Genomic DNA, 26844 nt, shown 5'->3' on the forward strand with positions numbered 1-26844 from the left:
CAATTATTTTAGCCTTGTAAAAACACTAAAAACAATCTATGGTCATTAATTTTATGTTTCACTAAAAAAAAATCAGCATTTACAGGCTATTTGGTTAAATTATAAAGAATTATAAATAATTAATACAAATGACAGACTACAAGACCAGTAAACAAATAACATAGGAAGTGAGGAGTGTGTAAAGAATTAAACTCACCTTGTATTGTCTCCCTGTGCGTCAACGATAAGTGCTGCGGGTTCACCTGCTTGCGGCGGGACATTGCCCCGGCATTTACTCTGGCATCGCCCGGTGAACGGCACTTGGAGTCGGCTTGGACCGTGGTGTCGGTCCTCTCTGGATCGCAGGTGACCAACTTTCCTTCCTTCTAATCCCTCCGCAATTCACAGTCTGCAGCGGCAACTTTGATGCGCGTGTGGGAGGTGAACGGCCGGACGGGAGCGCAACGAGGATGGAAGGATTTGTTTGTCCACAGTGTCCTGCAGCGTCTTCGGAGGAAGCAACACCTGGATTGAGGAAGCCAAAGTGTAGTTTTATGAAGCAGTTGGCTACAAGCGACCGTTGAGCTGATATGTGCGCGGTTAAGTAATAATTTTGCAAAGAGCTTTTTGCAGATAAAAAAATCCTGGACTGCCCACCTCTGCGGCGACCGTGGTGACAAGTAAGGAGCACTCCACCGGTGATGGATATTGGCTCTTATTTAGCTCCGTTCCCTTTTTCGCTTTTCTTAATTTTAATGATATAATTATATCATCTGGGGGTCAAATGGCTGCTGTTTTTCTTTAGGATTCCCTACAGTCCTTCCATTTCAGCAGTGGTGCGCTAAAATGACCCTTTGGCACTGACTCCTCCTGCGCGTTTTGGCATCGGTGCGCGGAACGGCAACTCTTGGCTCTGGTGGCAGTAGCCTCGTTGATTGAGAGAGAGCGAGAGAGAGAGAGAGAGAGAGAGAGAGAGAGAGAGAGAGAGAGAGCACAGGCGGGCAGACAAGCAGACAAGACACCTCCTCCTCCTTGTTCTTCCAACAAGCTGAGGTCCAATGTTTCCCAGTTTCTTTCCCAGTGTTGAGGCCACTTCTTGTTGACTTTCGCGACAAAATACGCTCTGTTTGGGGCGACCCCGCAATCGATGTGTGTGTGTGTGTGTGCAGACTGCGTGTGTGAGTGTGTGTAGATGAGCTTGCCTCCGTGGAAAGGATTCAAGTTCAAGTGCGTCCGCCACGTTTTGCGCGTCAGACACCACAGACATGTGAAAGCTGCGGACACTGGGGGCAACTAGCGGTGGCTCCCCGGAGCTGAGACACAGGCTCCGTGCAGCAAGTAATTATCACTCGTCAGCGGCTGCTTCCTTCAAAGACGGGGTCGTACTGTCCCGCTTCTGAAGCAGTGTCAAGTTACACCCAAAATCCACCATTGCACCTATGCATTGGTGGTCATTCTATCCAAAACAATAGAAATAAAAACATGCAGTCAATCATTTTAATTTTACACACTGTTGTTTATAGTTTTATCTCTTTCTATATATATTACTTTTTTTTAACTTTCCATGTAATTCCAGATTGATCCAGATTCCACAAATGGAAATAATGCCAAAAGGAAACAATTTGGAAATGACTCCCGCAGCTCTAGGAGCACAAACAAGATCAGATATAAGGTCAAGTTGGGTTCAAATGTCACATTTAATTTAGACAATTAATACTTTACTGGTATTCCAGGTTGTGTGATTGACCAGACAATGCTACTGTACATAATGAGCAGAAATTTAAAGCACACATATTTCCACACACTGAATCAGATGGAGGGGGGGGGGGGGGGGGGGGAAATCAGCATGCTGCAGCTTTGTTGTTGGGATAATTTAAGCATGTTGTGAGGCAACAGTACCCTCTGTTGGCACAGTCAGGAGGCATTATAAAACGGTTTGGGGGGTTAACACATTAACAGAGCACTACTACACTTGATTCTTATTTTTAGAATGAAGCCTCCTTAATTTGCCATTTATACAATTCAGAATCTAAGAGAGTCCTTGAAGAGCAGATCAGGTTCACTCAGAGGCAATTAATGGCACTAATCATTCTGCACATACTCCACTGTATCCATTCAGATCACAGAGAGGTGCTTTGTACAGACTGCAGCTCAGCAAGAACGCACTCAATTTTCTTTTTTTTTTTAAACTTTACCGTATAATGCAAACTTGTGCTGTGCAATAATTTGGTGGAAATACATTGTTCAATAAGAATAAAAGCCTTGTACGGCCATTTGAAGTTGACACCGTTTCTTCGTGGATCAGCAGAGAAGTGTGCAGCTATAGCAATACATTTTACAGCCCAGCCATTAATAAAACATGGTGGGCAATTTTAAGAGCATTAGAAGTTTGATTGCTTCAGGGCAGGCCTAGGGGACTTTCAGGACAGTAATTATTTATATAAATGAAATGTCATCTCAGATCTGGCTCAAGAAGACATAACCTCAGCAGACGCCACATGGAAACACTACAGCACAACAGCTATCTCTCACAGATAGGCCAAGCATGTTGTCGAGCATATTGCTTTGACTGGAGCGCATAAATTCCGCATGTGATATTACATGAAATGTCTTTTTCTTCCTCGCAATGGGCCAAGAGAGCAACAGCGGTCGTGGACGTTTGAATGCTGAAGGAAAACATTATCCTGAGTTCACACACACTCTCTCTTGCCATCCCTGCCGGCTGTGAGCAGCTCCTTGATCCTTACCCATGGGTTTCTCAATAATACATCAATGTCTCCATTATAGCTTGTATCTGCAGGCTCCGGGCAAAGGCAGTTTAAGCTGGGTTGCACGGGGCCAACATACCACAAATACCCCGCTTGTGGACACAGGAAAGGTTTTAAGTCCAAAGTGTTACCTCTAAGGAGACATGCAGCTCTTGTAGTAAGTGCCATCGCTGAATAGGAGATACCTGAACACACCGCGGGGCAACATCTACACAAGAGACGAGGATACGCTGAAAAGAAAGTTTTTGTCCAACTAACAAGAGACATTACGCTGACATCTGTCCAAAGTCTCCATGATTTAAGGAGATTCCAGACACTACGAATTTATGCTGAAACACAAAAGATGATCCCAGTGATGAAGTGCTCTTGCACACGGGTGGACGAAAGCACATGCAGCTTAACCCGCTCTGATTCTGGGTCACATCCTTCATTACATCCTTTTATCTTCCATTTTTCATATCTCTCCCATCTGTTTACTCCCCAAAGAATACAAAAATGACATTAATACAGCGTCTTAAAATAGACTAACATATATAATGGAAAGTGCACATAATACAATTTTTAAGGACAAGAGGAGAGGATTTTGTGTTGCCGAGGTTAAGTGTACAAACCTTTCAAAGCAGCCATGTTGATGTGTTTAACCGCAATGTGACAGGACTGACATAAACAATGAAAGGTCCACTCCAGGAGAGCTCATGGTAATATGAATATTGCTCTGGGATTTGCTTATAGTCGGTGCTTCATTATGCAGTGTTTAATATTAATAAAGAAAGTATAAGTATATATTATTCATAAGCTGATTTACTGTGGTTGCTGTGTGTGCGTGTGTGTGCGTGGGTGTGTCTGTGTGTCTGGGTGTGTGTGTGTGTGTGTGTGTGGATTTGAGTGGCAGATTGAGATGCTCCCTTGCTACAGGCAATACAACTAGACAAGGCTCTTACTTTACTACAGGACACATCCTGACAATTTCTCCCACAGTTAAGAGGATTTGTCCGAGCAGGGGTGAATATATAATGCATGCAGATTCCAAATTTTAATTTGGACCGAGTAAATGATTTAATGCTGGCTTTTTCTAAGAAGTGAGACCGGGAGGGGAATGAAAGGGGCACAAGATGTTACTTGCAGTCTACTCTTCTGCACTGCAAAACAAATGGTGATTCTCATGATTTTTTTATTTATTTTTTTGGTCATATTAGTACATTTCTATTAGCAGCCTATTTCTTATTCACCAAAAAGTTCTTGATGGTTAACGATTATTATGACTATTGTTCTGCAGAAGTTACTCCTCTGCATTTTGCAACCATACCCACATACCCACAACATTTTACACTGCATCATCAGAATGGGTGAAGATTGCACCAGTGAAATACCGGGTTACATTTATCATTTGTTCACTAATCAAATGTGATTCAATGTTTTTTGTGTGTTTTGACCCAGGATTACTATATAATGGTAGGTTGTTTAGTGAAACTGAAATGCAGTATATGGTTGCAAACTGTCAGAATTTCTCAGACTATCTCTTCTCGCCCTCAGATGCCATGATAAGTTAAACAAGTGGTGTCAAGGGCCAACATTTGACTTTGAAATTAACTGAATTATTTTCCTGTACACTCTATATCAGGGACTGTATGTATAGATGTATATTTAAGTATTCAAAGACTGTAGGCTCTGTTGAACTTTGTAATTTTTGAAGACCCTTTTCCTTTGTAGTGGTGAGGAAACCTTCAGTAGATCTTTGTGATATAAAGCTATTTTTGTTAAATATGTTTTGGCCTAATTTGGATTCTTGTAAATCCTGTGTAATATATAAGATCTCACATCCTCTTCTCATCTACCTATATACTCAAACCCTCTGGGTGTAGTACAGTTTTGCAGACAAGGCGCAAGCACTCTCTGGCATGTGGGGGAAAAAAAGATTATTCAAAATATTGTAAATGTTGTTTTGTGTTTGTTTGCAAGATATTTTGAATGTCCTTTGGGTTTGCTTTATTTCCTGTGATCTGCACAATCCTATTTTTCAAGTTAGTCATTTAGTCAAATCTACATGTGTCAAAAATCCAGTCCTGACTGTCAAAGCCCAGCAGTTATCATTTGTCTCCCTCTAGTGGTTATAATTGGAAATAACACATTTTAATTATTATCAAAAAGACGTTAATTATTCTTGCGGATATCATACAAGGGGTTTAGGGTTTAAAGACATTAATTCAGAGATTGGAGAACTTAATTTAATGAAGAAAATGTTTAAGTAAAAATATAACCACGTAGCACGTGCACCCGTTGTCCTCATGACGTCTGCCAACAGTCTCTGACGTACTGCAAAATGGCGGTGGTCTTGTCACAATGGGGACTGCTGTTGGTCACTTGTTAGCCAACTTATTGTGAATAACTACGAATTAATCTCACACCTGGCCGTTTTGGGTGATTTATTCCGACGCCTACATGTTAAAGGTAAGAGTATTGCTCCATTAGAAGCAGAATAGCGATGAACGGGGGAAATTTTACCTACTTTTGACAGCTTGGTGTCTTCTAGTCTCAGCGTTGTCGAGACCTCGAGCTGAGCAAGTTTGCTAGCCGAAGTTAGCTAGCCGAGGCTGGTGAAGAGACTCACCTGCCAGGATAGCAAAGTTAGCTTCGTTCTTATCGAAAGTTTAAGAAATGTTACCCTGTCTTTGTTTTTAAGCGAACACAACCGCTTACGTCTCCTCTCTTTATCCGCGCTCACCTAGCTAGTTAGCTAAGACATATGAAGCTACCTTTGTGTTATCCGGCACAGCTAATAGCAGTGAGTGTTAGCAAGCAGCTAGCTGTTTTGTGATGCTACTTTCTAGCAAATCTCTTTCGTTGTATTGGCATTAGTGATGTGTCGGTCGCGAACGAGACGGCTCTAAGAGCCGGCTCTTTGAAGTGAACGACGGGAGCCGGCTCTTCATTGGGAGCCGATTTAGTTTTTTTCTTTCGTTTTTTTTTTCCTCCGCTTGTTTTGGTGAAAGCCACACGGTGATTGGTCAAGATGTGTGGCGACAACTGCAGTGTCCACACAAAGAGCAGTAGGGGCGGGGGAAAGGGAGGGTCAGACACACACAGCAGTGAGCACGCACACACACACGGAGGAAGACAAGAGAGCGAGAGAGAGGAGGAAAGAGCGAACGAGAGAGAGAGAGAGAGAGAGAGAGAGAGGACGAAAGAGCGAGCGAGCGAGAGAGAGAGAGAGAGAGAGAGAGAGAGAGAGAGAGAACGACGAAGAAACGGTGAGAAAATGAGCGACAGCAGCAGGAAACGTAGTAAAATTTCAATGTTATAAGCAGCTCAAATGCTTCAATGTAAATAGTCCATCTTCTTGCACATGTGGAACCAGTGAATTTTCTGTTTTGTTTGTTTTGTTTTTTAAACTGGTGAAAAAAGGAGTCTTGAGCCCTGGATGGGTCTTTGTTTTTTATAGCATACTTTATAGTTTATTTATTTTTTTATTATTTATATATTTTTTTATTATTTATATATTTTTTTTATTCTCTGTTCAAGTTTGAGTGTGTTCGTTGCTAAATAAAGCCATATAAATGATAAATATTTGATATAGTTTATGTTTTTTACATTAGTAATTCATTTTACACATAGTTTTGCATTATTTTTGGTGATAAATATACTTTAAGCAACAGAAAATCTGAGGAGGCACTTGGGAGCCGAAAGAGCCGGCTCTTTTTAGTGAGCCGAGCCAAAAGAACTGGCTCTCCAAAAAGAGCCGGAATTCCCATCACTAATTGGCATTAAATCGTTTATTTTGCTTTCGTACTCTAACGAGGTAGTTGAGATTGACCGATGAATGAATGGGATATGAGGTGCCATACTTACAATTATACCTTTGTCAGAATCTATTTTCGCTTCTCTGTTCCCTCGTTAGGTTGTCAAACTGTTAACAGCTAGCTTAATATTCTTTATAGAAACAGGATGTAGGTTGATAATGGGACACATTCATCTGCATTCTACATAGTGTGGGCTGTAAGCTAACTGTATGGCATGTACATATGGAGGATGTGTATGAAAGTGAACTAAAAGTAGCAGCTTTGAAGCGCAGGTTAGGCTAGTAAACTATGAACGCATGACTTGCTCCCTGGGCGTCTTGCGTTGCTGCCCACTGCTCCATGTGGGCTTATTTGGGTAGGTTAAATGCAGACCAAATTCCCTGTTAATTTGTACATATGAACATAGAAAATAAAGCTGATTTGATCGGATTCTTTTTGATTGAACATTGGTGTTTTCGAGATTGATCTACACTGTATACTAATGGGTAAAGTGTTGAATCCCATAGTTTTCTACTGAACTGAGATCACATGTAGATTATTCCGAGAAGGGTTGCCTCACAGCAACTTCCCAATGTGAATAAAACATAAGACATTATAGACCTCAGTCATTATTTTTCACTTACCCAGCTGTCTAATAAAAAGCTGCCTAATTTAAAGGCTTCAAACTGGAACATAGACCTTTTAGTTTATTCTCCAGCCAGACTATACATAAGTCACATATAGCACCAGCATATTACAATTTGTGGGGCTCTTTTTTTTGTGTGAGTCACTGTAACGCACACTTTTGTTTTCAAATCTGCCTGTGTGCTGGATCCTGGTTAGTAAGAATATCTATGAATACAGTATTTCTGCCTTGTATTCTAACAGTCCAGTGCAGCGGGTCCATCCACCGCCTCACCTCAGTCAATGAAGGAATCGAAGGACAACTTATCAATGACTGGCCAAGCGTTTCTGGACCACATTAAGCCATGCTGGTACTGGGACAAGAAGGATTTAGCTCACACCCCCTCTCAGTCTGAGGGCCTGGACCCTGGAACAGAGGCCCGGTATCGACGAGAGGGAGCCCGCTTCATATTTGACGTGGGAACCCGACTTGGCTTGTATCCTTGATTTATTGATTTGAATAAGCCTTTGAAAAAGGTACAACTGCTTCAACATTTTCCCGTACAGAAAGCAAAAAAGACAAGACATGTTTTGAAGGACTTTCACTTCTGTAATGCTGCATTTTCATTTTATTTTTTTAACAATGATCAAATTGAATCCTATTTTTTTAGAATATAGTTTATATTGCGTCTGATATCTGATGAACTTGATGTTGAAATAATGACTGTAAATGGTGACTCCTTGACTGTCGTCAGACACTATGACACACTGGCAACTGGCATCATATATTTCCACCGCTTCTACATGTTTCACTCCTTCAAGCAGTTTCCCAGATATGTAAGTTCAGTTGATTGGTTTCATTAGTTCTTCTGGTTCCTGTAAGAGGACTGAATGTGTTGGATTAATGTTGTGAGTTTTGTCTCATCAGGTGACGGGAGCTTGCTGCCTTTTCCTGGCTGGAAAAGTAGAGGAAACGCCAAAGAAATGCAAAGACATCATCAAAACAGCTCGAAGCTTACTGAATGATGTGCAGTTTGCTCAGTTTGGAGATGATCCAAAGGTGCAGTTTCTTTCATTTACGCCCTATGTCTTTAGCCACCTTTGTAGAGCTGTGCACATACTGCAGTCTTATTTGCCATAACATTGTGTTAAAGGGTTCTGCCTCCCTGCGGTCTTCACACCTGAATTGTATTGTGTGGAGACTGCAGAGGGCCTCTGCGTCATGTAGACAGACCACCAACAAGCCAAGTTTTAATACTTACTACATTACTAGATGTTTTTCCATATTAACCCATTCAAGATCTTGAATCTTGAATCTTGAATCATTTATTTTTTATATTAGAATCCTGGATTCATATAATGGGATTTAGAGCAGACCTCATATACTAAACACTAAAGCTAAATTTGTCTTTAATTTTTAATTTATTTATTTTTTACAGTAACAGGTTAAATTGTGGTTAAAAAGGAACAGAAACGCAAACACATGTTTCCTGTAATTGAAACTATGACTACTGAGATGGCTAAGTCATATTTTTTCGCAAGTTACTTTCACGGATAGGTCTGAAGGTGATAAATTGTTCCATCCAGTGAAATGTCGCACCATGTGGCCTATTCACCCTGGTTTATTTTGATTTAGAAGGCCAGAATAAAGCTGTAAAAAGACTAGTTATGGCTCAAATGTTTCTAATACTAATTTCCATTATACAGTTGGCGACTGTAGTTGCTGATGCCTTCCAACACCTCTGGTGTTACAGGGAGAATTCCTCTGTATTATATTTTGTTACAAGAAAATTCTAGTTTGAAAACATTACATGAAAATATTTTATAATATGTATCTAGGTGGGAAATGGTGAATAAGTCTTAAGTAACCCTATTTGTTTCAACAGGAAGAGGTGATGGTGTTGGAGAGAATCTTGCTCCAGACTATAAAATTTGACCTGCAGGTGGAGCACCCCTACATGTTCTTGCTGCGTTATGTCAAGCAGCTCAAAGGTCAGACTGGATAATTATTACATCAAATCCACACAGTTTGACTAATTCTGGTGAATGGAACCAGTTAAGCACAGACTTTGTTTTGTTTTAATCTTCTAGGGGAGAAGAATAAAGTTTGCAAAGTGCTTCAAATGGCATGGACCTTTGTCAATGATAGGTGAGCATCTGGCAAGGAAACAGCTTCTCCTATTCATACCTGTTTTTATCATAGAGGATTTCTTATGCAAAGCAATATGTCATGTATAGAGTGATTTATATTTAAAGCTCTTTTGGGTAACCTGCTAGATAGTCAGTATATATACATTTTTTAAGACAGGCTTTACAGTTTGAGAAGTGTTTATAATGAATGAATCACATGGGGACATCACAGTGGCTGGTGGTTTAAGATGCATACCACATACAAGTGCAGTGTCCCCGATTCAAATCCGGCCACAGCCTTTGTAACGAGTCAGCATTTCTCTCCCCTCACATTTCCTGTCTGCCTTTCTATTTCGCAAAATAGCAAAAATGCTGCAAAATAACAATAACAATGGTTATTGTTAGAGTTACAGAACAATAATTAGGTATGTAATGGGGTAGTCTTTTAAGGTTCCAGATCTTCTTTTTTTCTCTTAGCAAACAAAGCTGCAATCAGACTTTAACCACATTGCTTGTGTCTCTGGCAGCCTGTGCACCATGTTGTCTCTGCAGTGGGAGCCAGAGATCATCGCAGTGGCTGTCATGTATCTGGCAGGCCGTCTGTGTAAGTTTGACATCCAGGAGTGGACTGCCAAGCAGTCATCACGCCGCTGGTGGGAGCAGTTTGTCCAGGATGTCCCAGTTGAGCTGCTCGAAGGTACTCATCATACAGACATGACAGTTCACACCTTTCGTACAATATTTGTTAACGTGCTGTCGCACTTGGCTCAAACAAAACATTTCTTGGTTTTCCAGACATTTGCCACCAGATCCTGGACCTGTACTCCCAGGGAAACAAGCCCATCCCTCAGCAAATGCAGGAGAAGGAGCGGACTCCTGCTCTCCCGAGCCCTGCCCCTCCTGCTCCACAGGGACAGCCCCCAGTCACCAACCCTCCTCCCCCACCACCAAAGAAGACTTCCCCTCAGGGTGGCAGCCCTGCACGCCAGCTCAAACGCTCACATGTTAGTATATGCTTACCCCATACAAAGTCCACTGCTTCTATATCTCAATTTAAAAATTCTGTATTTGAAATTGCCATCAGTGTGTGTGTACCCTGTCCCAAAGTGGGAACTGAGTATTTGCATTTATGTTTCAGACATCCCCAAAAGATGAACCAAAGGCTCCAGGTAAAATATTCTTTAAACATAAAGTTGAAAAAAGTTTTGTTTGGATTTAAAACTAGGGATGGCTCGATACAACTTTTTCATGTCCGATACCGCAACTTAGAGTATCTGCCGATACCGATATCAATCCGATACCTTCTTTTCTCCTATGTTAAGTTGTTAATAATATATAGTTTGTGTAGATGTACTTTGCTTAATATGGACATCTAAAAACACCATGGTCAAACTGTGCAACAAATATTCTGCTCCCCTCAGGGAAGAAATAAAATAGCCCACAATGTGCCTCAAGCCATAAGCTCTTTATTTAAACTTCAAATCAGTGCAAACTGCAAACTTGAATGTTTCTTCTTTCACATGTAACCTCTGGAGTTGAACTGTATGTAAAACACCCATATCAAACTAGATATAGAATGGACTTAGTTCCAATGTTCCATTGAAGACTATAGGACAGGGGTGCCCACACTTTTTTGGCTTGCGAGCTGCTTTTACAATGACCAAGTCAAAGTGATCTACCTATCCTAAGTCATATTAATTGTTGCTACAGTGTTAAAAGCTCTATCCATCTTTGTTTTTATTTTTATCAAGAAAAATTGGTGCACTACACCTTTAGAAAAATAGCGCTGTCTCTTTAAGAAAGACGGTAGTCTTGAGTTGTTGTGGTTGAAGTTGTGCGTGGCTGTGGATGTGTGCCGCTGAACTGAGGGTATGTTGCAAATATAAAGTAAAATAAAGATGAACGTTTGTCTTGCTGTTTGTTTTGGAGGTGCAACAGATAATTGTTAAGCCAGACTAACATCTAAAACATTTATTTTTTTTTCTCAATGGCACGCGATCTACCCGCACCGGTCGATCGCGATCGACGTAATGGGCACCCTGCTATAGGACATATAGCTGCTTTAACTGACTGCTAACTTTAAATAACTGTCACAAACACTTGCGTCCGGTGCTGCTGCCACCCCTTGAGACACTCGCGTTGCACAAGTTGTATTCGGCTGTTTTACTTTTCTCTTCCTTGCGTGCAAAGTAACTCCACACAGCTGACATGATAAGAGCGCTAGGCTAATTCACTGTCACAACGTTCTGTTTACACACGCTTGCAGCAGCTGCTCTCTGTTTACGGCATGTCGCGCAGTCAAGTTGAGCATTTGGGCTTAGGTATCGGATCGGACGGGCTATAGTTATTTTTTTCGATGTTCGATCCTGAAATTTTGCCCAATATCGGGCCGATACAGATCCTAAGTATCGGATCGAGCCATCCCTATTTAAAACATTTAACTTTTAAGTCTTTTTATCCACTGAAATACCTCCAAGAAAAGTTTACATATCAGTTTATATAAAGTTTGAGCAGAACTGCACCTACATGCTGTAGATTCAAAGTGGATTAGTAACTTCCTGATAGGTTTTAGGATTTTCTAAATATCCGAGCATACACCAGATTTCCCCAATGCCTTCACTGATTCTGCGTCTCACTCAGTGCTCTGTTTAATTAACAGAACAAGTTGGATCCAAGATTCCTCGACTGGAGAGCCCCATGCCTCCTCTGCCCACATCGCAACCTCCCCCAGGTAAGAGGGACTGTCTGTCGTGTACCTTCTTTGTCCTGTTAGCTAGAATGATCCAGAGCTGGGTTAGAGTATAGGTGCCTGCTGGTGTCCTCTCGACACCCTGCTGTCTGTTAGCGTGTGCCACCAAATAGGCCCATAATCACCAGCCAGGACTCCCCCTCCCTGCGACTCATGCTCAGAAAGCAACCCAAAGTCGTTAGTCCTCTCAGGCTGCTTACATAACCACAACTGGTCTGGACATTGTTTCCCAACACACGCATATTCCTAACCTGTCCCAGACCAATCTGATTAGTGCTTGAGCCCGATAATGAGACCTCCTGTGTGGCTGAAGCCTGGCAGTCTCAGCCTGGCTGTGTGTTCACTGTCTGGGAACTGAGAGGTTATTTGAGATCATGGTGGAGGGAGCAGCTTTAGTTACTGCCAAGATGATGAGAGATTTTAACATTTTGTTCTTTGCTCTGTCCCATCATGACAGCCCCTCCCACAGAAGCAGAGCCGAGTGAAACGGCTCCTCCGCCTCCACATGCTCCTCCACCGCACCAGCCTCCTCCCCTGCCTCACCGCCCTCCTCCGCCTCCACCCTCCAACTACATCATGTCCACCACCAGCTCCTACATGTCTGGAGAGGGTTACCAGAACCTGCAGTCCTTGATGAAGACAGAAGGTCCCTCCTACGCCCCCATGCCGCCCAGCTACGCTCCCCCGATACCACCGTATCATCCACATGTCTATCCACCACCTGCAGCACCACCTCCAGGACCACCTCCTCCTCCCTCCAGCTATCCACCACCCAGCTTGGCACCAACCTATCCGCCTCCTGGCTACAACAGCTACCCTCCACCACCTCCTCCACGCATGCCGCCAGGCCATGTACCCCCTCCAGGGATAGGCCTACCACCTACTGGGTACCCTCCACCTCCTGTGCCTCCAGGACAGTCACAGGTGCCCCTGCCCCCTCCACCTGGCATGCCCTTGAACCGCGGTGGGTGGATGAGATGAGAGTGTGATGACAGTGTATGAACTGAGGCTGTACAGAGCCAAAACTGGGAAGTGTATGTTTCAACCAGCAACTTGACAGGGGGAGCTGGTTCATCTCAAGCACAACAACTGATAAACAGGTGCTTGTGTTGTGGATGAAGGCCTGTTAGCAAATAGACTTGAAAGGAAAAGTGAGGTCTGGGCAGTATTGTTATGAGAACCAGTGGTGGTTAAATTTCCCTTGAGACATATTTTGAAATTCTGACCTTAACACGTGTGGGATGGATACTTAGAGTGCCCTATTCCAGGATCTTGCAACAACCGCTGTTCCCTCATTGTTCTGGGAATGTAACAGGTTTTTTTTGTGTGTGTGTTTTTCTTTTGTATTGTTGTCAAACATGGTTCCTCTTGCTAATTACTGTATAGGGTGATGAAGTGTTCCATTTTCACTTCACCACTGAGTGGATTAAGGGTTGAGTCTTTTATTCCCTTCTATGTTCTATCGCCCTTATCAAGTGTTTTGATTTTCTTGAATTTCCTGTCAGGCCCGTGTCATTTTTCCTGCAGTCTGCTTTTTTTTCCGCCTTTCTCTACATTCCCACTTTGTTTTGCTGAGTAAAACCTGAGTGTAATAAGATCTTGAGGTGGTTGAATAGCAGTAATGCAGTAGTTCAATCTAAAAAGGACTGTCGCTTTGAAAGGCTGAAAAATAAACATGCTCTATATACAGTAGCTCTTTTTTTCTCATTACATTTTACTGATGCCATGTTGAAAGATATTTTCTGCTATCATTAATGCTGTAATTAGAAAAATGTATATATCACGTTGTCATCTTATTTTCTGTGAATCTTCACTGGAGACAGTACTGAATGCTGTACAGAACAAACCTTGCAGTCATATCAACTATTTCTAACACTGGACAGTCCAAGGTAAATTTGTATGTATAAAAACTTAGGCCGATTTTTTTTTGGAGAGCTTTTGTGCCTTAGTCAGGCTTCTGCTTTCTGTATCCTGTACACAGCTTTGGTTCTTAAGACATTAAATACCTGCTTCTCCTACTTTGAGTACAGAGTAATGTTTTTCAGTCTTAATAAGGTCAAAAAGCTAATAAATTAATTATGTACACCAAGCATGTTCACATAATTCTATGTAATAGTTTGTAGTGGAGTGTACCAGCAGAGGGCAGTACAATTCATCCAGTGAAGAAAACAACTGCACAAATGGGTTCTTCGTCAAATCAAGACGACAGGTTCACAGCATCATTAAGCAACTTGTTTATTTTCTCCCAAATTTCTCATCTAAACGTGGCCTATTTCCTGTTTTCTTTTCACCTGCCAAATAGTCATCTCATCAGTGAAATTCATGAAAAGAAGAAAAGAAGTTACAGTCATGCTAGTTACTACAGGAATAGACACTTACGCTGTAGATTCTAGGACTCTGTACTGTGGTTTTAGCATATAGGCAGGAAAAAGGAAGTATAGATGTTTTAAAAAAAAAAAAAAAAAAAAAAGAATTACAGTTAGGTTCCAAATCAAAACACGACGAATAAAAAATGGCACATCTCAAATCAAATGCCATATATAAAGAATCCAAAATCGCATCATGGCTTCAAATCAGTTCCTAGAAAAAAGGACACTTTTTAAAAAAAACATTTAAAAAAAATCTGCTTTTGATTAGTATTATTTTTGACCCATTATTTTGAGAGATCAGAGGTGCACAGCCTCAGACATGTTCTAATTTGGAACAAATAACTCTAGAGATGGGAGAGCCTGAGCTGCCAGTCACTCGACAAATCAACCAGATAACTTTACGGTGCGAGTAAACCTGCTAAATTCAAAATGTGACTGCTCAGTTACTGACGGCGCTCCCATCTCTATCTTCCACCTGGCAATAAATACACTGATAAAAAAAAAAGTTGTTTGTTCATTCTGACATTAAGAAATACTCATTTTACAATGTTAGTGTTTTACGGTAATGGACACATCAAAGGGAAGACTTTTACTCTCATATTCTAAAAAGAAAAAGAATTAACATGCACTGCATAAACACACCTGCTGAATCCATGACAAGATAAAAAAAAAAAAAGATTTCTTTTTACCTTGTGAGATATAAAATGATAAACAAGGAATTTAGAGCAATTCAAAAAACCCATTTAAACTAACATGGGGTTTAGTATTTAACCTTAAAATTTTTGCCTGGATTCAGAAAATGTCTTCAGCAGTCTTCAACCGTCTTGTAACCAGGGTTCAATAGCTAAAAAGAGGATTCACAGGCAGATGCTACAGCTGCAAGAGAACCATTCACTCTCCTTCCACACACACAAACACGCAGTCACAAATGGGCAAAGGTAAAGCTGTAGCCCTCCCTACCTGAGAAAATGATTGTCGAGCATGCACACAGCACACAATTTTAGTTCGTTTTACAAAGTAAGAAATGTATCTGTCCACTAACAAAAGGAGAAAGATGCTAGGTCGAGAATGAACTTGATACTTTTTTCAGAGGTTACAGAGAAAAGAAGTAATTTATGTGGAAAAGGAGAAAAAAAAAAAGAAATCTATTCATCACCAAAAGCAAACCCTGTTTAGGTTCGGTTGTGTGTGCTTTCGAAACTGAATTATTGATCACATGGCCACGCTAGAATACAAAACAGATAAAGTCAAATCAACAGTAACAATGAAGTAGTGCTATGGTTTTTATACATAATATACACAAGTTAACAGTGATCTCTAGACTTTATTATCCATAGACTTGTCTTACGAGCAAAAAGGCGCTAGGTCACAGTGGATTTCACTTAGTTAACATTTTAGAACGCTAATGCTAGTTATACTCATTGACCACTAGGGGGGAAGGCGATACATGTGACAGGAGCTAAAGTCTCTATGGGAGGTACTATCAAAGACTATCTGAAGATACCACCACATTGTTGCCTTCACATCCCGGCAACATGCAAAGAGATTTCTGCCCCTGCGGCCTAGTCAGGTCTGTGCTTAAAACCATGTTCTATCGCTAGCTTATTATAGCACAGCTATGCTCTAGTAGGGCTAAAAGCAGAGTGGGTGTGTAGCTAGTGTACAGAGAGAGACCACTGTGTATCCGAAAGCCTCCGAATCAATGAAGAAAAGTGGTGAATCAGTGAAACTAGCTGCCAGTTGTCAACACAAGCTTTGAGAGATAAAACATACATGTAACACTGTACATGTGTATATCAGAGCAGAAGGTCCGTTCCATAAGTTTGTCAGTCTTAAGAGAGTGTTAGTTGAAGGAATGCTGGGTGCTGTAGGCAGCATGGAGCACGGCATGACGGGTCGTGTAGGCGCAAGTAGTAAGGTGGTGTTTTCAGGTGAGTGTAGGTTCAGTATATCCTGATGCCCCTCTCCATTTCTCGCTGGTTGCCATGCTACAGTGGCCCTTTGAACTGGTTCCCAGAGAGGTGCTGTCTGACGGACAGCTTTGATCCTGCTGCATCACCCAGTTTTCTCCACACCACCTGCAAACAGAAGCAGAGAGAGAAGCTGAGAGGGGAAGAGGAACAGCCAGACATACGGAAGGAGACAGGAAGACACAGAGAGCGAAAGTGAGAGAGTGACTGAAAAAAAATACTTTCTTCTACAGGAGTGGAAACTTCAAATGCTCTCAGTCTGACTTTGAACTGCAGAGACTGCACACGTTACAGTAGAGCTACCTCTGTCCTCTATCTCTGTTCTCTAGTGCCGAGAGCTCGCTATGAGTGAGTGAAAGGGGGCCCCTGGGGGGCCCCAGTGATATTACAGAGGTACTATTGTAGTGCTCCCCAGATTCCTGGCCTGTCACATACCTCTGCAGGGCCCAGATAGCCCGGCTCTCACTCTATCTCTAATCAGCCGACCTTTTATTCCCACACCAGGCCTTTTCAGCGCCAGCAGAGAAAGATGGAGGAAAATGAGCGGCAGGGGGAGAGGAAGAATGGAGGGGTGAGGCTTAGGCGAGGGGGGAGTGCTCTTTTCCCTGCCGCTCCAGTTTAATTGCTTTGACAGCTCAACTACGAGCCTCTACTTAGTTCTTCCAGCTCAGTGTTGGCTTTGGAGGAGGGACGTGGGAGAGGAGGGGGAGAAAGAGAGAGATAATGGGACAGAGAGAGAAAGGCGGAAAGCAAGAGGGAGCGCTGTGCCCGGGACTCTGCTGCCTGTGTCATTCCAAACCAAATGAGTCTAAATGAGTCCCTCATTAGCAAAAGCCGCTCAAAATCTGACCTGATTTGCACCGAGTGGAGAGAACTAAAAAAGTGATCAACAGAAAGCCGTAAGAATGCCTGCATGCAGCAGCATATACACCAACTCTAACTGCAAAATGCTGCCTTCAAATGGAACTGCGGGCGTGCGAACAGGACATGCATAGTCATGTACACAAGATGGTGGCGTCCCGACGGTCGTCTTGGGGCGAGGCGTTGCACTTACGTTGCACATCTCTCGCACAATGGCCTTCTCCTTCTCACTGAGATCGTCCTCATAGTCCTCGGGAAGCTGCTTGTCCAAGTTCTCATGGACCTCCAGCACCTGAAAGCGGGCGTACCAAAGAGTGTGACTACTTGCAAAACTAAGGATGGCCATATCTTTCAACCTCGCTAGCTATGTCACTGCACTAATTACACTGGCGACAAACATGTTTATGAGCATGAGATATCAACATATCTGTACAATTTGTAGTCAAGTCAATGAATTCAGTTTAAACAGAGTGATCAGAAAGCAGTATTCATTTCATTTCATGTCATTGAATTTATTGAAGTATAATATTACCTTCATGGCATGCACTACAGCTTCAGGCTTCTGGACGCAGGACAGGTAGCCTGTGGCAGGAGAAGACTCGCTGGTTGGTAGACGGCCAGTACCCTAAGAGGAGAAAAAGAAAATATTTTGAGGCATTTATGGTGTTTCTTTCAAAACAGGCTTAGCTACGATATAAGGTGAGGATAGGCCTAGGACAAAGGTTCATGTCCAGGCGTAAAACATGTGGAGGACATGTTCTGAAGCCTGTGGGTGTTTAAAGAGAGTATGCAAACTTCAGACTTCCATACTCGATAGTTCAGACTTGACAGGTTAGATTCTGAAGTAGAGACCAATTTCAAGTACAGAAATGAGCACCACCTTACAGAGATCTTCACTTTAGCCACAGCCAAGATATTTTACTTTGTAACAAAAAAAAAACAACTGTCTCTATCAGTGAATGTTCTGCTCTGACATAACAGCAATGAAAATGCCATCCCCTTCATAACAGCTCACATCACCTCTTGTGTTTTCATTCCCTTTTTTGGATTGACCAGGCATTCAACTCCCGGGTCAGCTACCTGCACCGTGTGATTTAACCTGGTGTGATGTGAGCATCCAGCCAGGAAGAGGTCCAGGGGGGTTTTTTGCTTGACTCATCACACACCCCCTGGTTAGTTCCAAACAGTGGCTCTCTGTTTGAGGGGCACACAGATCTCTGGGACACACAATGGCACCATTCACTGTAACCTGGCATCAAGGCCCTGCATTAGACACAGCTCTATGGCTCTGTTAGCCCAGGTTCAATTCCTCGCTCACCAGCGATGCGTTTGTCAGCTCCCACCGCGACCGCCGGCCCCATTTAGGGTCACGAACGAGTCCACAAACCCAATAGCATGGAGTTAAAATAATAATCCCCCTCCAGCTAAGAGATGATTCGTGCAAACTGCCCAACTGTCAATGCATATCACATCACCCACATGAAACATTGATTTATTTTTTTAGCCGGTCTCGAGGGTTACGGCCTGACACCTGCTCACCCAACAACCACCAAAACCAAGAAGTATTTTTATTAACCTTTGAACAGTAATATACCGACAATTCTGATGTATGTTTTTTTCTATTTCTTAAGTTCTTGTTAACCCCAAACACAAAGAGAACTGTTTGATGAAGACCATTATATTTATGAGCCTATAAAAATCCTAAATGTTAACGCGGATTTTGGCCATTTTCACTTTTAAAGATTTTACATGACTTAACAACAAACTGCTATTGCTTTAATTTTTATTCCTTTTGCAGACACAGTATTTTAGCTTACTGACTATATTGAAACTTATTTTGCCATTTTTATTTACACCAATTTTTCTAAAACAAAGGAAGTTAATCAAAGGTATTTTAATCCATATGCAAATTTGGAACATTTGCACAAATACATCCCATTAATGACAAACAGAAAGCTAAAGGCAGCCTGCAAGCTAGTTACAGTCCTATTTTATTTATTTATTTATTTTTAAACAGACTAGTCTGCAGAACATTTGTAGTTAAGATTTATTAATAAATGCTTCTCCAAGGCTAAGTCCACATTTGAGTAAAAATTATACACAACAACGTCATTAAATAAAAGCACATTGTGCTTTCCTTTTGTTTAAGGTCACACCAACAAGTGTAGCAGCTTACTGTCCATACGGCTCCTCCGCAGTGGACTTTGAAGTCAACTACAAAAAAGAATATGTAAATCGCTGTCACCCCTTTTTTGATGTTCTCGTCTTTGGGTTACAGCTATTATTAGAAATGTGTAAACAATTCCTTCTTGCGTCGCGGCCAGGTTTTCCAGTTTGTGACGGAGCTGCACGAGAAGAAAAGGATGGCGGAAAGACACAGTCGGCTCCGGGCAATGTTTACTGCTCATATAAGCGTGCATTTGGGGAAGGCTTCCCTGCATAAACAGGCATGATTTAGGCCTCCCAAGAGGAAGCAGGGGGTGGGGGGGCAAACACTGTCAGAATCAATGGTGTGGAGTTCAAGAATACTAAATCAGAGCAGACTGTTGAGTGTTTGTGAGAATCACGCAGACTGCCCGCTCTCTTTCTCTACACATCTTTTCTTTTCTTCTTTCCCCTCGTTTTCTCTTTGACAATCTCACGCACGCTCACTGACCTGAATCTGTGTCTGCGCTAGACAAAGAACTACATAGAAAGGACAAGCTGATAGACTGGGAGGGGTACACACAAACGAAGAGATGAGTTCTCTGAAGTCCTGCTGTTGTCATCCTCGAGCCCCACATCTCTCATCTTCTTTGCAACCCAGGCCAAATTAGAGACCAGCCACTTGATCACCCTACTGCTCAACATGAGCACGCTTATCCCAGCAAAGCCATAATCAGAAAAAGACATAAAACTCAAGACACAATAGTTTACTCTGCATTTTTTTGCATCATTATAAGGTTTATATGGGTAGCTCAAGTATTTTTCGTCTTTATGCTAAGCTAAGCTAATTGGCTACTGAATGTAGCTTCATATTTACCACAGACATGAGGTGGTTCAACCTTAACAATCTTTCTGACACCAGGCTTTCTTCTCCAACGCAACAAGAAAGAACATGAGCAATGCAATATTTTCTAAAAGGTGGATACTATTCCTTTAAACCTACCCAAAAATGCTCTAAAAATGTTGACATGACTTGACATGATTTTATTATTTATGCATATGTGTATGCATAGTAGTATTCACGTAGTTAGGGGCAAACATAGCCACTTAAATTTTTGAGGTATTTAGCCTAACATTAGCATTATAGTTTCAAGTACAGTATGTTGTTATCATTGTGAAATTTAACTGAAAATCCTTCATCAATAGACTGAATATCCACTATCAGTCTTAAACCAGCTTTTAATCGTCAATTTAAATCAGTGAACAAGCTAATGCTAGTTATGTCCGTTAGCTAGTTCACTTAGCTACAAAACAATTCCAGCTAGCTTCCAGCTTACTACAGTAGGTGTAAACATTTAGTAAAAACTATATATTTTTCATTTGTGTGGTGCCGCAGATTCTAATGTGTAAAAATCCACTTAACCACATGGAAACTTCCAGGGCTAAGTAAAAAAATTAAACCAATGCTGAAATATGAAAAAGTGCAGTTGCTCAAACTACCACTTGAGGCTGACCATAAGGGCGAGTCAATCCTATTTGATAGGTAGAACTGTTTTGGTCTCTATAGTTAATGTCTTCATTAATGACAACTGAAAAATGGGTAAAGTCTGTGTAACTCCCCGATCCAAAAGACATTCAAGGCTTAAATTTCTACATAATTAAGGTGTGGCAGCATTGAGTAACAGGTGGGTGCTGTCATAGGTTGCTAGTCATGTGAATTGGCATCATCCCAGCCGCTTCAGCTCCACTCACCTCGTCGCCTATTTTTGAATTAGTAGGGTGTTATGGTGAGGCACTGTCAAGATGGCGACAGTTGGGGCACCACTGAGCTTTAATACTGCTCTTCAGGAAAGCCATGGGCGATGTTGTTTATCCATCTTTATATACAGTCTTGTTTATAACACTAAGACTGCAAGGCTGAGTTTTATTGTATGAATCAAATCCTACATATGGCAGATCACTGGAATCCAAACTGTCCCTTGTTGCAGCTAGTTGGATAATAATTTACTGTAATATATGATATGTAAATGCATTTATCTCTATATTGTCGTGTCAGAATGGCGCGAGATGTCTTGTCTTTAAAGAGCCTAACTTCCCACTCCAAGTCAACAGCATGACCTTGTTTTGAATGAAACTGCACTGTGAAATTAAATGCGGACCATAAAGACAATTTGCAGTTTATCCTTCACCCTCTAGTGGAGTCAAAGATCATGGGCATTACTGAATGGCACGAAGCTCCAGAGGGAGACGAGTTTGACCCGTGCTTGAAATGTGCGAGCTGGCTATGAATGCAGTGACGTCCGTGCCTCACACTGAGCCTGTGATTAAACCATAATATTGATTTTTTTTACACGGGGAAGATTTAGTCTTCTGGGCAGCAGCGTAGCCTGACTCTGACCTTCCTTAAGCAGTCAGAAAACAATTATCAAGCCTCTTCTCCCTAGACACTGGCAGGGTCAGGGGTGGAGGTGGATTGTAGAGGATTATTACTTTCATAGTGGGATTCAGTTCAAACAGGCTCTGGGCAGGAAGAAATGAGCTGAAGAGCCAGGATATGGGAGGAAGAGGAGGGAAGGCTGACTCCTGGCAAATTTTATATCTTCATCTCTGCCTTAGTTTCTCTTCTCCCTTTCTTTTTCCAGTCCACCTCACCCCCCTTTAGCCCCTTTTCCTTTCATTCTTTCTTCCTGTATGTTTGAGCACCCTTCCTGTCATGTGTAAGAGAGAGTGAGGTCGCCTGCGAAATTTAATTAGAGAGTAAAGTGAATTAGAGCTGACTTTACTGTGGGGGCAAATAAGACGTAGTCTTCATCTATGGCTATGACTATAGTCTAGGTGCTTAGATGTTGAGTGGGCATCTCTGTGTGTGTGCGTGTGAGTCTTTATATGTGGTTACCCTTCTGCCAAGTGTGCATGTGAGTGTGTGTGTGTGGGTGTGTGGGTGTGTGTGTGTCAGTCTCCTGGGTACTGACCATGTGCATGGCTTCTTGGCGCTGTGGCAGTGAGGACAGCTGGGACTCTGAGTGGTACAGAGTCATTCCCTTCCTCAGGGCACGAAGGTCACCTGGGTTACACTGCTGGGCACAAGTGGGCACAAACAAACACCAAAAAAACAAAGACAAAAAAACAAAACAAAAAAAGGGTTACAAAACCTCAATGCCAATGTTACCTAAAAATACCCAAGTGTGGCTGCACTGCATGCTGATGAATCAATGTGATTAATTCAAAGTCACAAAGTACAAACCTACAGGTGGAAAGTCATGTACTTTTTTTACAAAGCACACTTTCTTATAAAAAATACTGTATCCTCCTGAAGAAGCTACTCGGATGGTGAAACGTCTTTTCAAAAAACTCTACAAGTCCAGTTGCCTTTTTTGAACCTCTGTTGGATATATCCTCCTTGTTAATAAAACTCAACCATACCGGATTTTTGGAGTTGGATACTAGCAATAACATCAATATTTGATTTTTTTTACATAAATGTACAACTTAGCCATGTCACTTAGCCATTATACTACTGTGACAAGTGAATGTACTGAGCGAGACAACTTTAATGTTTTACTTTATTTAATTAAAGCATAAACGTGTCTTTGGTGTATCTTTGCACTTACACTGTATTAATAATGCATTTGCAACAACTTTTTGGTAATATTGGCTCTACTTATTTACTGATGAAGATATTTTACTAAAACTATATCAAAACTGAACTGAGAAACTAATCAATCATGCTGCTAGTAAACAATTTGAAGCAGTTTACTCTCTTAGCATCTGTGCCATCAGACATACTGCCATATATATATTACGACTCTATATCAGCCTGATGAGATGTCCACATGGCTAATATACTAATGTATATTAGTTAGTGTTGGTTAAGGTCTCGTGTTCTGTCCTCATCCCACTTGCCCACTCATCGTCACTCTGACGCAACAGCTTGTGTGGCTGTCTGCATATATGACGGTGACACTTTCCAGCGCTGCGGATGTATCACGTTGTGCCACGAAGGCCATGATGACGCAGGGACGGCGTTCCTAAGATTTGTCCTCATTAGCAGCCAAAGACCACTGGTTCCTGGGGGCACTAGCCTGCCTAGCCTGCCTAGCCTCCCTCCGCGGGCAGGAACACGGCAGCACCACTGTTCCTTATGACATTTTTCATGTCACGCACTAGTGTTCACTCTGCGCGAGGAGCAGCGTGTAAAAACACTTGATGCCTTGGAGCTCTCGTGCTATAAATAACAAAATGAGCTGAGGGTGTGTGCGCCCATGAATACATGGACATTGTGCTGTGTTGTCTGCCGGTGTATTATTCGTCTTTGTGTCACATACTCAGGTGCACACTCACACATAGTTTGTTACCACAAAGCCACAATCAGCATTCCCCTTGTCTCCTCTGTCCTTTGATACCCAGCACATTCTCTCTCTCGCTCTCTCTCTCTCTCTCTCTCTCTGTGGTGTTCCTCTAACCTTTTCCAATCCTGCCCTTGGCACTTCTTGATCTATCCTTTGAGTTTCCATATTCATGCCCTCATCTCTGTACCTTTGTTAGCATCTGTAATTTCTTAAGGCTTTGTGTCTGGAGGTCCGAAACGTTAAATGAGGAGGAGTTAGATACAGTAAGATCAACCCATCAAGTGAATAAGAAGGCTTGGTAAGAACACTAAAATAGTTCTGACAGGATTAGTCTTGTTTATCAAACCAACACATCTCCAACTTTATTTCCGTCCCTGACTTGACCTTGACCACTGGGACCAACAAAGCTATTTGTTTGCCAGACAGATGAGGACAGTTGGCCCTCTGCAGACTTCCTGGCTAAAACCCAGGGCCTTCCATATACCACTCCATCACAGTGTTCTTGGTGGTGACAGGAAGAAGCTGTGGAATTCATGCATCGTTTCCTGTTTGAGTTATGAGGGGGCAGGGGTGATGCTACTTTGGCAAAAGGGTAGAAAGTGGTAGCAGTGGGCTCACTGAGAGCCATAGTTTGATTAAATTTCTTTGTTATCATTCTTAAAATACTAGGCATAACTGTCTCACCACTTCAGAACATCTTTTATATGAATCATAAACTAGCTGGGTAAAGGCGATACTTTTACCCTTAATCTTATATATAGGTAGGTAGAGTCATTTTTGAATGGCAGATCTGCAACCAACATCACTGACTGCATTATGAGACAAGTGAAGATGGAAGGCTTGGCAAGTGCAGCAGTAAGTGAGAAGTAGTGGTGCTCAGCAAATACTGAATTAGTCCGCACACGAACCATGTCCCAGATCCATCTTCTTTTAGCACAATCTGACTCCTCAGTCTATAAATCGGCCACTTTGTAAATTTGTCAACGAATAGGCCACAATTCATTAACCTCTGTCATCCTTCTAATCCACTGGATCGTACTGCGGTCCACTCTTGCAAAGTGAGATCAATTAGCTCGCAGTAAATGGATGGAGTGCCATCTGAATCTGTCATCTGAATCATTAAATTCTCACACTGAGCGCTTACTTATTAATGATAAGGCGGGAAAGTGTGAGTGCCTCACACTTTGGTGAGGTAACAGAGATAAGTACGGCCTAGAAGACGTGGGAGAGCCGAGTGGGAAAGGAGTTTAACGGCAAATTACTTACATGTATGTGACCGAGCATGTTGTTAATGTGTGTGTGTGTGAGCACACACCTGTTTTTCCTATTTTGCTTCCACCTGTGCAGCGTAGGCCCTTGCTTATATCCACGTGGGACCCTGTTGTTAACTCCCTCTCTACTCCCATTAGTACAGTTAAAATCCTTCAGGCAAGCTTGGTTTGGAGCATCAACATTCCTGCAATAAGAGTCTATTGCTTCCTTTCACTCAACTCTGGTTTCACTGGGCCAGTTTCATAACACAGGAAGTTAGGCAATACGTCCACTGAGGCTACTAATCCACCTGCTAGTATTCAGAAACATTATTGAACAGGATGTCAAATTAAATAGTAAACTGTAGAAATGTTTTTTTTTCTTTTCTAGTGTATCCTTTCACCTTTCAATTTAATAGTGACACAACCATAAAGATAACATGTCTTAACTTCAGACACTCCTACATTCTTCAGTTCACACACACCAGTTGTCAGCCATGCATAATGTACCTTGATCTACCTGTGGTGCCCCCGTGTATTCAATTATTCAGCCCACCAGACATCTCGAAAAGCCGGGACAAGCATGTGTCATTTATGCACCAAAGCACAATGTAGTATTCATTCACCTAAGGTGTACCTTGTACCAAACACTGTGGAGTGCAGCTCCAAGGACAGATAAAGGGTTTCTTTCCAAGAAAGGATACAATCAAGCACAGCCATCTGTGTTTATTAATCAGCATAGCATGCTAGCAGTTTATGAAGGGGCCTGGGCACAGAAGCAACACCTCTACAATGTAATGCAATCCAATCCTTTGTTTCGCATTTCTGTGGTAATGTCTGCTGCACTTTATTGTATAGGGAAGATGGGAAATCAATAGAGCTCTTATGTCTGGACTGTTAACATGAAGTCACTGCCAGAAGGTGATTAGCTTAGTTTCAGGAAAAGGACAAATGAAGTTGGATTTGGTGCTCTGCTTACCTGACAAACTGTAGTGCTGAACTGCAAAACAGCTGATTTAGTTGGACTAGGTTTGCTTGTCAGTGATAACATTTCAGTTTAATTTCAGGAATTAGGACTCTTGATATGTCATGTGTTTAAAAGATTACTGCTGGTCAGTTCTTGAATGCTTAGTTGGTCTATAGTTCAAGGACAACACATTTCATTGACCAGCATCAGTAAATCTTCCTTACCAATGGGTTTATTCATTTAAGTTATGTCATCTCTTTGAATTGACTGTACTTCGTCTCAGATTAAGTGTATCTGTCATGGTCAAAAAGTTGAGAGTGAAATACCTCCTTTCCTCAAAGGTTGTCATCTTGACTACATGGTGGGGAAGGACCACCAACTAATATCAAATTGTTAGAACGGTGTAAGTTCAGTTACAGTGGTTTTGGATAAAGGAGACTAGCGAGTTAAATGGATTCATTTAGCAGCCTGTGATGATCTGACACTGCAAAATGTGGCAGCTAGACCAGAAAATCACATGCTAAGATGTTGCTATTGTCATTGAAATAATACTACCCTATCACATAGTACATAGTACATAGTGTACTACACACTACAGATGAAACATGCAGCAGTTGAGTTGGGTTTAAACTTTGTTGTACGGAATAAAAAACCAAAAACATAATATGTTCATTAAAATGTGAAAGTAATGATAATATGTGGATTTTAACATTACCACAGAGTTAATTCAGGTGTCAACACAAACTGAACCTTTCACCATTCACATTCACTGAAAATGAGTTGCATTACATTGCATAACTGCTGCTTTGGCTGCATCCACCCTTTATATTAGAGAAAGCGAAAAGCTCAAAGCTGTGAAAAGTCCCATCACCAAACAGATAAAAGACTGAAAAGGGCAAAAGGGGCT

The 26844-nt window shown here is 41.8% G+C and overlaps 3 protein-coding genes across 11 annotated transcripts in view; 1 reads left to right on the forward strand and 2 right to left on the reverse strand.

The window, feature by feature from the left end:
* The window catches only part of bcl11bb (BCL11 transcription factor B b), a 28952-nt gene extending 28043 nt beyond the window's left edge, over positions 1-909 (reverse strand). Inside the window, exons 1-2 of one of the 2 annotated variants that reach the window (XM_084560769.1) lie at positions 637-907; positions 197-504 (exon numbers count right to left, since the gene is read on the reverse strand). In XM_084560769.1, coding sequence (XP_084416895.1) covers positions 197-260 — 64 coding nt within the window. In that variant the 5' untranslated portion in view covers positions 261-504; positions 637-907. Of the gene's footprint in view, positions 1-196 lie in introns of both variants that reach the window. The other variant, XM_084560770.1, reaches the window with a different exon arrangement.
* A 3993-nt stretch (positions 910-4902) lies between these two features.
* On the forward strand, positions 4903-14050 carry ccnk (cyclin K). The gene is made up of 11 exons (XM_084560415.1): positions 4903-5195; positions 7412-7644; positions 7903-7984; positions 8076-8207; positions 9034-9139; positions 9239-9296; positions 9805-9974; positions 10073-10281; positions 10416-10446; positions 11937-12008; positions 12484-14050. The coding sequence occupies exons 1-11, from the start codon at positions 5187-5189 to the stop codon at positions 13005-13007; spliced, it is 1626 nt and encodes a 541-aa protein (XP_084416541.1). The 5' UTR covers positions 4903-5186; the 3' UTR covers positions 13008-14050.
* A 97-nt stretch (positions 14051-14147) lies between these two features.
* The window catches only part of LOC311499447 (coiled-coil domain-containing protein 85C-B-like), a 42946-nt gene continuing 30249 nt past the window's right edge, over positions 14148-26844 (reverse strand). For 2 of the 8 annotated variants that reach the window (XM_084560425.1, XM_084560423.1), the window contains 4 exons: positions 22344-22445; positions 17759-17851; positions 17420-17518; positions 14148-16473 (listed from right to left, as the gene is read on the reverse strand). In XM_084560425.1, the coding sequence (XP_084416551.1) occupies positions 16384-16473; positions 17420-17518; positions 17759-17851; positions 22344-22445 (384 nt within the window). In that variant the 3' untranslated portion in view covers positions 14148-16383. Of the gene's footprint in view, positions 16474-16547; positions 17519-17758; positions 17852-22343; positions 22449-26844 lie in introns of those variants that run through there. The other 6 variants (XM_084560424.1, XM_084560422.1, XM_084560421.1 and 3 more) reach the window with 3 other exon arrangements.

The sequence above is a fragment of the Chelon labrosus genome (assembly GCF_963514085.1).
Source record: "Chelon labrosus genome assembly, chromosome: 14".
Lineage (NCBI taxonomy): Eukaryota > Metazoa > Chordata > Actinopteri > Mugiliformes > Mugilidae > Chelon > Chelon labrosus.

Excerpts from the sequence above, each read along its gene's own strand:
- ccnk (XM_084560415.1), top strand. Across the intron at positions 7,645-7,902 it reads GTGGGAACCCGACTTGGCTT|ACACTATGACACACTGGCAA; the intron begins GTATCCTTGATT and ends GACTGTCGTCAG. Across the intron at positions 8,208-9,033 it reads AGTTTGGAGATGATCCAAAG|GAAGAGGTGATGGTGTTGGA; the intron begins GTGCAGTTTCTT and ends TTGTTTCAACAG.